At 32.0% G+C, this 11,098-nt stretch overlaps 2 protein-coding genes across 4 annotated transcripts; one reads left to right on the plus strand and one right to left on the minus strand.

Annotated features, from left to right (window-relative positions):
• The first annotated feature begins 1,190 nt into the window (after nucleotides 1-1,190).
• On the plus strand, nucleotides 1,191-6,445 carry LOC18043051. 3 transcript variants are annotated; one of them, XM_006432267.2, is made up of 11 exons: nucleotides 1,191-1,278; nucleotides 2,509-2,560; nucleotides 3,535-3,568; nucleotides 3,673-3,810; nucleotides 3,927-3,972; nucleotides 4,331-4,382; nucleotides 4,844-4,939; nucleotides 5,532-5,585; nucleotides 5,647-5,712; nucleotides 6,023-6,101; nucleotides 6,178-6,445. In XM_006432267.2, exons 2-11 carry the CDS (start codon nucleotides 2,511-2,513, stop codon nucleotides 6,253-6,255), a joined length of 693 nt encoding a protein of 230 aa, XP_006432330.1. In that variant the 5' UTR covers nucleotides 1,191-1,278; nucleotides 2,509-2,510; the 3' UTR covers nucleotides 6,256-6,445. The 3 variants fall into 3 exon arrangements, with proteins under 3 accessions (XP_006432330.1, XP_024040803.1, XP_024040804.1); XM_024185035.1 differs by lacking the exon at nucleotides 5,647-5,712; XM_024185036.1 differs by lacking the exons at nucleotides 6,023-6,101; nucleotides 6,178-6,445 and adding an exon at nucleotides 5,779-6,016.
• Nucleotides 6,446-7,667: 1,222 nt separating this feature from the next.
• LOC18042722 (SAC3 family protein C) lies at nucleotides 7,668-11,059 on the minus strand. The gene is made up of 8 exons (XM_006432272.2): nucleotides 10,955-11,059; nucleotides 10,486-10,707; nucleotides 9,469-9,690; nucleotides 9,288-9,373; nucleotides 9,048-9,144; nucleotides 8,747-8,839; nucleotides 8,508-8,662; nucleotides 7,668-7,896 (listed from the first exon to the last, which is right to left on the minus strand). The coding sequence occupies exons 2-8, from the start codon at nucleotides 10,693-10,695 to the stop codon at nucleotides 7,881-7,883; spliced, it is 879 nt and encodes a 292-aa protein (XP_006432335.1). The 5' UTR covers nucleotides 10,696-10,707; nucleotides 10,955-11,059; the 3' UTR covers nucleotides 7,668-7,880.
• Between the last annotated feature and the right edge of the window lie 39 nt (nucleotides 11,060-11,098).

The raw sequence follows: 11,098 nt of genomic DNA on the forward strand, positions 1-11,098 counted from the left end.
AACTTTTCAATATTTTTGGCAATAATTGCACGAGACTCGGAGAATATGTAATAGAATAAAAATATACATGTTTCGATATATTATGAGTAGTATTACACATTTCAATTTTTTTTTTTGTATTAAAAAACTATCACAATTGATGTATTATTCATCAATTAGTTGATGAGATAATATCATTAATTCAAAGCCAATGGGATGGGTAAACTGAAACGTCTAGTCAAAGCTCAGGTAATTAAGGAAAAGGAAAGCTGATTGAATAGTAAGACATGGGCCTTTATCCATTGAAGTGGAAATAGGTAGCATCGCTCACAGTTGTTTATAAAAAATTTTGGGATGTCTATCATTATTCGTATTCACCACTACAAAATATAGTACATTCAATTTTGTATTTTTTTATCACTAAATTTAGAATAATGTGTTAGCACCCCTCCACTATAGTTTACCAAACACTAAGATTAATTTTTAACTTTTTAAAATCACTTTTAAGTCTCTAAAAATAACGTTATACAAGTCTTTGGAATATAAAATTAGCTTTTCACCCTTTCAACACAAGCAATAAAATTGAGCAAACAATTTAAAGAAGTTTTTTTTTTTATAATCTTCACAGGTTAAGATGAGCAAAGAAAAATTTTTCAAACTTGTTAATCTAGATGGCGATTAGATGTAAATATAAAGGCACTCCAATGCTTAAATCAACTTCATTATGAAGATTGTGTGCAAAGGAAGAAAAAAGAATCTTTCTTTTTTCTTTTTATAACATCTAAAATTTCAGAAAGAATTCTTTTTTTTTTCTGTTTTTTTATCAATATTATTGGACCTCCATTTGTAGGTGTTTTTAAGTAATCGTTGGATTACTCATTCTTTTAGGCTGGGTTTGGTACCCCTCATTGTGTGGTATTAGGAATCCTCGTAGTATTAGGGTATTATTATACAATGTTTGATAAATACACTACATAGGATTGTAGTGTAGTTAGAGTAAAATGTTAATACAGTCAAACCCGCATAAAATAAACCCATGGGGGGGGGGGGGGTCGGGTTTATGCGGGTTTGAAGCTATTTAAAAAAAAAAAATTGTTCTGTTCTCATCACTGTCGTTCTCAAATCACTCTCTGTGTCATTCCCCTTGTGCTCAATAGAAGCCAACTTCACGACGCTCCACCACGACACTATCTCCCTTCGCAGTCACCTCCCCGTACGACACCCACACTCCGTGCGACCCCAACTCCACTGCTACCCTTTGCGCGACACCATCATTGTGCCGACCCTTCACCGTCTAAGGTTTGATTTTGAATTTGGCTTTAATTTTTTAATTTATGTTTGATTTTTAAATTAGTGTTTGATTTTATTTGTCTTGTCTATTTCTTCCATCCACAAATATCCATATTAGGATAAATAGAGAGAGCGAGAGCGAGCGAGAGAGAGAGAGAGAGAGAGAGAGAGAGAGAGAGAGAGAGAGAGAGAAAAGGGAAGAGAAGAATTATGCAAAAGTCAGTTAGCATATTCGATATTATTCATGAAATTGATTTGTTGAAGGGTAACGTGCTGAAGGTTCCTTGTCAATAAGGCATATGAAAATTGATCAATTATTTTTAAATGGTGATTAATTTATGATATGGATGCCTAATTAGATTTTATACCAGTTCGATGATTTAGTGTTGGAGTTTATGTCTTTGGCTAATAGGTAAGGATGAGTTAGGTTATTTGCAGTTTCTATTTACAATTTTTTTTTCATAGTAGTTTTCAGTGAATTGTAGCTAGTAATTGATATTTTTTTTGAGAATTTTTATTGTCCTTTCTCCAGTATGTAATTTGATAATTACGACAGTAGATATTAAAAATATCTAAGCCTGGGCAATTGATTGTCTTGGGTATTTAATGATCATGTTCTATAAAGATTATTGTGGCCAACTTGCATTGCTTTGGCACCTATACATCTATTTCCTGCGAAACAATGCTTCTTTTTCTAATCTTGGTTTCATCACTGCATTCTTTTATTTTGTGCCTAAAAAATGCTTTTTTTTATATATTATATTCTGCATGTTACAATTTCAATGGACATGTACAAAGATGGAAGAAAATGGGGATATTTTTTTTTTCTACATGATTTGTTTAAGTCATTAATTAGGACTAGGGTCCATAGAAATAGAATATACATACATATATATATATATATATATATATATATATATATATATACATAAACACAAACATATACACATATACCATGGGATTTTTTTTTTCCACATGATTTGTTTAAGTCATTAATTAGGCCTAGGGTCCATAGACTCTCTGTGTGTGTAATGATAATAATAGTAATAATAACCTATCTCTCTCTCTCTCTCTCTCTCTCTCTATATATATATATATATATATATATGCATGCTTCTATTTTCTTCTTTGTGAAAATGACAAAAAAAATGTGCTAGCATTTAACTTTATGGACATTTATCAATGCCCAGCTAGCTGATTTGTTTTTTTTTTTTGGTTCATTTTTACTTGTTGTTTTAGATATGGACATGAGAGGACAAATTTTTTTCGACATGTGGCAAATGAAATTGAGGTTCATGTTCATTGTGACATTTTTTTTTGTTAATGATATTGATCCGAAGGCATAATCAAAGAAAATTAATTCGTAATCCTACATTCCAAAACCATGCCACTCGATTACAATACTTAGATAGCATTATAGGCGATAATGACATACAACTTTACCCTTACGTAAAGAATTATAGTTTTTAATTACAAATTGAAAAAAAAATATATTTGTAAAATTAACTATTTATTTTAGTTATATAAATTAATAATTATTATTAACATTCTTAATTATATAGATCACAATTTTTTATTATTCTTAACTGTAATTATGTAAATTAAAAATTATTGATAAGAGCAACATAAATAAAACATTATTATTAATAATATAGTATAAAATTAATATTTTCTTATAATAAACTATTTATTATTATTAATTATTAATGTTAAATAAATATAATACTATTAAAAATTCAACAAATATAATAATATTTTTATTTAAATAAGTTTACTATTATTATTTTTAATAAATGTGACCTTATTTTATTTTAATAATATAATTATATTATATTCAATAAAATAAGGATAAAAAAGAAAAGTAGAGAGTAGATTTCCACTCCCACCTCCTCCCATGAGAATTCCAATTCTCACTCCAAAATGAGTGAGACCTACAGAATAAGACTCCAACTTCTCTTCTTAAATGTGTAAGTCTCCAACTTCTCTTCTTAAATGTGTAAGTAAACGCGTGATGGATTCTCACTCCCACTCCGTTAAGTAAATGCACCATAATTACAAATACTACACTACAAGCTACAGTCTACAGTCTACAGTCTACACCCTACTGGGACGTAATTGACGAAATTGAAAAGATACTGACCCAGGAGTAAAGTACATGTAAAATGTAACATATAACTATATCAAAGGCCTTTTCCTCCCGCCTAATATCCTCTTAAGTGGGAAATCTCTCTCCCCCGTGCTGATGTTGATGTCTCTTTCCCTCAGAATCAGCCCTCAAGGCTTGCACGGCCATCACTTGGTAAGTTTTCAAACCAAATCAAAATTCTTTTTTTCTTTTTCTTTTAATTGCATCATTTAATTTATTCTTCATTCTTATAAATGCTTCATTTCATTTCAATTAAGGGTTTCAACGAGTATCCGACGATTGTCACAATTCCGAGGGTCTGCTTCCCGCCGCCCTTTTCCTCGCGGAATTTACATTATTGCCCTCTGAATCACAGCAATTTTCGATCACTTTGCTTGATTAACGCTGACAGCAATGTTAGTAAAGACAACTTTATCATCTCCATATTCAGTTTTTAGTTTTGTTTAGTCAGCAGCTATTTGTTTATTGAAAATGGAAATTTTTTTATTAAAATTGGATTATTTATGAATAGGCTGATGGTTTTTCTGATGCTGGTAACTACTCGGCTAATGATGAAGGTACGTCATGTCACGTACACTGGGAACATGATTTTCATCTATTGGGAAATTATCTACAAACCGCTTATTACCCATTTACATATTTTCCTGTACTTTTTAAATTTCATTACCAAAAGTGATGGGAAAGTGTCTATGTGATTAAAAAAATGAAACAACGGGTGGTCTAGAGATAATTTCAGAGATCCTCAGTGGCTACTTGTACTTTCAACATCTAATAGGTGGTTCATAGATGATAAAGTCAAGGAAAATGTTTGTTTTTACATTTTGGATGTTTAATAATTATAATGCTAAAAACTAGTGTTTCATTTATATGACTTTCAATTTCTCATGAATTTGCTTTATTGATGTGTTTTTGAAGGTTCAATGGAAAAGTCCGAAAGTAGTCAGAAAGAGTCTTTCTCATCTAAAGAGTACTCACTCCTTGACTTGCAAATATTTTTGATCAATTGTAAAGGCTACTGAATCGTGATGATCATTTGATTATGATGATGCTAGTCTGTTACTTTCGTTCATTTTGTTTAGTTTATCAATTTATGTGCAATTGTTATTGTGTTATTTACTTGCAATAACATAGCTTGTATCTTGAAAGAGAATTATGCGTGAGAAAGTTTTCTCCTCTGAGCATGTTTCCTTTGGCTTTATTTATTTATTTTTTTCTCTTCTAAAAGAAAATTTCTGGCTAAAAAATGTTTGCATGAGTTGATTCTGTTCTTATTCTTTTAATGTTTCTTGTTTGTTGTGCTACTGGAAATTCTAATAAGTAGAAACAACGTGAAGGCAGAATTGGGACTGTATGCTAGAAAGGGTTATAATTCTATGGTTGTTTTAGGCATGTTTGCTTATAATAGCTGTCACCTGTGCAACTTGTCAGGGTGTTGAAGAAACTGAGGAGATATGGAATTTCTGGAATTTTGTCATATGGGCTACTGAACACAGCCTACTACCTCACAACCTTCCTCTTGGTATGGTGAGTAATATAGTAAGGCCATTCACATCTACCTCTGACACTATGCCATGCATGGATCTGCTGTTTGTGCAACTTTGGCCTATTATAATTGTTGCCTGTAATGATGTATTTTGTTGAGAACAACATTTTAATCAACTTTAGAGACACTTGGAAAGTCCTCCCTAGTGACACCTTTTTGTTAGAGATAGTAATAGGGGCCATTACTCCGTATGTTGGGAACTGAGCTCAAATTCTGGAGATGAGAAAACTTTTTCTTTCTCGAATGACCTAGAGATCTTTCTATAAGCTTTATACTGAGTATTTAGAAATTTCATTTCTGCTCCTAGAAGAACAGTTTTTATCACTCTGAAATTGACGCTCTGAGTTAAAGGTTATTTAACCCAAGGCTAATGGCCATTCAAAATGCACAGTCAATAAACATCTCTTATGTTAACAGTTGTAAGAGAACCTACAGAGTAAAACCCCTAAATTCCTTGATGTTTGTGGAAGAAAATTATTTTCTCATGATTGCATAGCATCGTGTACGTTCTACGAATACATTTATGTAGTCATGCAGTGTTTGACACAAGGCAGCTCTTCACCTGATTTCTAGGTTTTATGTGGCTCCTGTTCCTGGACGGATGGGTTATGTCGCAGCTGTTGAGAGGTAGAATTTCTACTTCAGCTTCTGAGACAATTTTTCATGTAATGATTTAAGTGCTTTGCAGATTTCTGAAAGTAATGGCCATGGTTTGGGCTGGCAGCCAGGTTACTAAGCTTGTAAGAGCTGCAGGGTAAGCTGCTATAACGTGGACTTGCCTTCCTTATTTTAGCAGTTCACTAATACCTTGATGTTATAGGTTGACTTGTCCAGTTAAGTGCTTTAATTTATAAGCGACAACTCACTGCAAATTTATTGCAAGAGCTCGAGGATGAGCTTATTTCAGAATTTGTTTCCTCGTTTTAAAATTTATTAATGTTGTGATGGTTCCTGTTTCTTCACAAAAGTATGTATTTATTTTTTCTGTTCTTGATCTATAATAAACTTTTCATGCATCATCCATCAAGATCCTCTTAATTCAAAAGAGGTGTTTTTTTATGCAGCGCCCTTGCTCTTGCACCTTTGGTAGATAGAGGATTGTCATGGTTCACTGTCAAATTTAAATTTCAAACTCAGGGAAAGGCAAGTGAGACAAAATTTCAAGCTTTTTTAATATTGTCCAGTTGAGTAATTGTCACTTATTTCTAGCTGTTTCCAGGCTTTCATGGCAATTGTCGGATTTTGCTTTGGACTGGCTGTTATACTATTTCTTGCTGTGACATTGCTTTGGGCATGAAAGCTACATCTATTTCTTCTCACTTGCCTGGATGGAGAGAGCCTTTCAGTTCATAATCATTTCATCCACTTAACTCTAGTCAATATGCAGTCATTGCCATCTTGTAATGTTCAAGCTGATCCCACAGCATATCGGGGAGTTGGTACTTGTAGACTACAATTATCTAAATAAACTAAATTTGTTTGTTTTATCATGTTGCAAGTGCAACTTGATCCTAAAATTCAATTCAATTCAATCATGTTGCTTATCCTCGTGCAACTTTTATGGTGCGTTTATTTTATGAGAATGAGAATGGGGAATGAGAATGAGATTTCAATGTTTACTTGACAAAAATAAATGAAAATAAGATGTGCTGGAATGCCATTGATGTGTTTACTTGGCAAAATAAATAGGAATGAAGAATTGAAATGAAAATCAATTTATCAAAATACCCATAGTATTAATAATTAATAAAAGTAATTAATTTATCATTATTAACAATATTATCATTATTATTTTTGTTGTTAATATTATTTTTATTAATGTTATCATTATTAACATTTATTTTATTATTATTATTAAATTTCATTAACTTTATTATTTTATTTATTGTTATTATTATTTTTATTAATAATAATAATGATAAATGTTAATAATGATATATTAATAAAAATAATAATAACAATAATTAATAATAACTAAAATAATAAAGTTAATAAAATTTAATAATAATAATAATAACAATAAGGATAATATTTTTAATAATGATAAATTAATTATTTTTATCATTATTTTAATTGTTAATAATGATAATATTAGTGAAAATAATAATAATAATAATAATTAAAATAATAAAGTTAATAAAATTTAATAATAGTAATAGTAATAATAATAATAATAATTATTATTATTATTATTAATGACATTTAAAATAATAAAATTATTTGTGATTTGAACAAGAGTAATTTAAGAAATATGAAAAAATTAGAATGATAGAAAAGTAAATTTATATTTCATTTCCATTCCTACATTTTCATTCTCAACCCCCATGGGAATAAAATTCTCATTCCTTATTCCCAAATTGTATGGAACCCACACATTTTATTCATATTCCCAAATTATATTTTACCAAGTAAACATAGGTTTCATTCCATTCTTTCATTTCCATTCCCCAAACCCACAAGTAAACACACCATTAAAGGAAAACATGCAATGTACGACCTGATAGCTCTTTGAAAATACAAATCTAAACAGTTCATTTCTTCCCAAACAGGGTAGGGATAGGGCATATGCAGGCTATAAGTTAGTTTCGAATGATCAGTCGCAGAGCGATCGATTATAGAAATCTGGCACCATATACAGATTGTATACAAACGATATTGCAACATTTAGTACTGCAGTTCAACTATATAAATTGTGTATATGGTAATCTAATAAATATAGCAGAAAACATACCCAGTTAAGTTCATTACTTGTTTTGCACCAGTTATTTTTACACAGAATTTCCTGTATCTTACATAATTCATCAACAATACAAAAATTGCTTACAGGCAATCCTAATACATAGTGAAGTTACCCATGATTTAATATTGATACAACAGTCAATCCACCAATGTTCTTCAGGTGTGCAAGATTATGTAAGCAGCTCAAAGTTCAATTTGCCTGCAATTTGAATCAAGCATTGATTTGTCAATCAACAAAGTAGCATTTTCAGAACAAAGTTTTAAAAGGCTGCTGGTGTTAAATTAGCACAACAATAAGATAGCCCTCACATCCTACATTGGCAAGGACCATATAAGGAGCATATTAGCAAATCACAAATTGTTAATAAAATTCTAAAAAAACTTCCGCCTCAGCACACCTGCAGTGAATTATGACAAATATATCTTGCATAGAGTATGTTTATCTCACTGTTATGTAAGACAGTATACATCTATGAATTTTTTATGAGAATCAAATTTTCTTTCTCAGTCAGTCAAAAATTTGGCTGACCTTATGAAACTTCTAGTTCCAACCATCAAACTGGGAAAAAGGCTTCATGGGAACCAACAGAAAGTGATTGTAGAACAACGAGGATAACATATGGCTGCTAAGTTGTAAGACAAATTTTGAATTTAGCCTCCATAAATAGTGAAGACAGGTCAGAAGACCTAAAGATGGTTATTCTAGAAAGCTAATATATATATATATATATCTCCAAATCTTTTCCATAGGTCTAATAAAAAAACTTAAAATTTAAAATTTAAAATGCCAGAATGCATGTCAAAAGTTACCTCCCAAGTTGCTGGAATCCCAAAAAGCTGTAATTTTGAAGTCCACCCTTGGGACGACAAAAAGTTGTTTGCTTGGTGGGTAGCAATTTATTTCCTAGTTCATCTATGCATGTCTGAAGACCATATGCATTGCAAAATAATTCCACGTCCGATTCCTAAAGAACCACATGCATCTTTCAATATCTAATTGCATTATCCCAACAATAAAACCAATAAATTCCACCTGCTGCCCAACATACCTCCATCATCAAGACTTTAGATAAGTGCCCTAAAGGATACGGATGGAGCTTATAATAACAATTATGTATACAGCACAAAGCAAGTGATCGAACCTATAAATATCATAAAAGGACAGCAAAAGTGAGAACAAAAACAAAGGTCATTTTAAGAGCAAATTCCTATAATGCAAAATCAATACCTAATTAAACAATAGCCACCCATTTGAAAGCTTTAAATTAATTATCAGTAAAATTTAGTAATACCTATATGAACAGGATGCCAGAAGAAAATGTTTATAGCAAGAGTTACAAAATTGATTACCTCATCAATATAAGGTTCAATAATGCAGTACTGTAGATATGATGCCTCAGCAGCAACAGTCGATAAAAAACGCCTATAATTGCCCATCTGAAAGTACCTTTTATACATTGAAAATGGAAAAGAAGGACAACATTTCAGTTACAATGAAATTATCATTGAATATGGGATAAAAAAGAATAACATCTCAGTTTTGAATAAGTTGAAAGTGGAAAATTGAATATTTGAAAATTTGTTTGTTACCGTAAGGCCTGGCGAGCAAACCACATTTCTTTTGACTTGATGATAGGAGAAGGCACGTGACGAAACCAGAGAGAAAGCGACTCCCCCTGTTGATCAGGAAAATAACTATATTTCATAAATTCAAGTCCCCAGAAGGCCATTCCAATAAGAAGGGGGAAAAAATGTCAGCAGCAGAACCAACCACTGGTTGACCATTAGAATCAAGGTGAAGAAGCACATAAAATGAACGAAATTCAGCTTCCTTCTCATGAATAGGTTTGGAGCTCCAATTAGCTTCATACAGATTATAAAGAGATGTCAGAGCTTTTGTAAGCTGCTCCAAGTTGAGGTAGTGCAAGGGAGAAATGCTCGAACTGCTACAGCTACTTCGAAGCTTGTGGTGAGATATGACATGAAATTTGACCTGTGGGATGAAATATATGGACTCAACATTAGATGAAGCCATTGGTTTCGATTTTCTCACACAAAGTAATAAACAATCAACTACCCAAGTAATTCTCAAAAAGGTGTATATCTGATATCCAGAGCGGAGAAAAGTGTGTGGAACTGTTTTAAGTTCCAGATTAAATAAAATTTATCTGAAGTTAATATATTTGCAGTGCATGATATATCTGCTGAAGTTCTATTTGCCCATCAGCTGGATCCAATAGAAACACTCCATGTTGGTTATCTAGTTTTTGCAACACTTTGCAACAATCTTCTGTCTGCAAAATTATCAAGCTCTAAAACTATTTATTTATTTAAATCAAAAGTGATCCCGAAACAACCTCACGAACATATCCAGCACCGTTGAAATTTGGGTTTCATTCCTTATTAATTTAATCACGAGATTAAACAAAATACTGTTCCCCAATAATCTATCACACACAGTCAGAGCTTGGCGTGATCATGATTTAGACATGTCTTCTGCTTATGCAAGACATACATGTTAAATTATGTAGCCCTGTCAAACCAAAGAATGAAAAATACTCATCAGTCCTAGTACAGCAAGTTCAACGCCTTTTTGACTAGTAAAGCCAACTGGCTTATTATGGTTTCAACATCATTTCAATGAGTTTGCACTGGGACTTGAAAAATGCAACTGAAGTCAACCCATTTCAATTTGAAAAGATGATTGTTCATAAGAGATTCTCAAGTATGTGCTAAAAATAATATTAGTGAGAGAAAGGATGAATAAAAGATTAACAAGTTTTCTTACTATCTTTTCGAACATGTTGATTGCTTTGTCATTGACAATATTCTGCATGATAAGGTCTTGCCTCACGGACCTCGTCCTATCAAAGACAAAATCATGAATCACTTCAAAAGGATGTTCCGTAGAATCCAGCAAGCTTAAAAGGTAGTTTAGAGTTTCTTCCAGTACTGGGAGAGGCCGCACATCTGATGCCCGCACTTCCTTGGCCGACATCGTTCTGCAAAACTAGCAAGAGCACATATTTCGATAACTAAAACACCCACTTGCATTTTTCAATTTTCCATAATATTCATTACTTCATAATCTTCCGTATGAACATTCAATTCATTACCATAAGCAATGCTATGCATACAAAGTTTGTATCCAAACTGAGTGGCAATTGACGGGTTAGTTGGTACCACATAACTATCAGATTGGATTATCTTATTTAACACAATAGTAGCAATACAAGCTTAAAATGAAAATAAGCAACCTTTTTAACAGCAAGGGCTGGAGATGAATTGCGAGGATCTCCATGAAGTCTCTCAAAGACAGCTAAATCACGAAGGCGCTGGCGCTGGAGCCTCTCCGCCTCTGGGTTGGTTTGTAATAAAATTATTAAATCAAATCAATGGGA

Source organism: Citrus clementina, unplaced genomic scaffold, assembly GCF_000493195.1.
Source record: "Citrus clementina cultivar Clemenules unplaced genomic scaffold, Citrus_clementina_v1.0 scaffold_5, whole genome shotgun sequence".
NCBI lineage: Eukaryota > Viridiplantae > Streptophyta > Magnoliopsida > Sapindales > Rutaceae > Citrus > Citrus x clementina.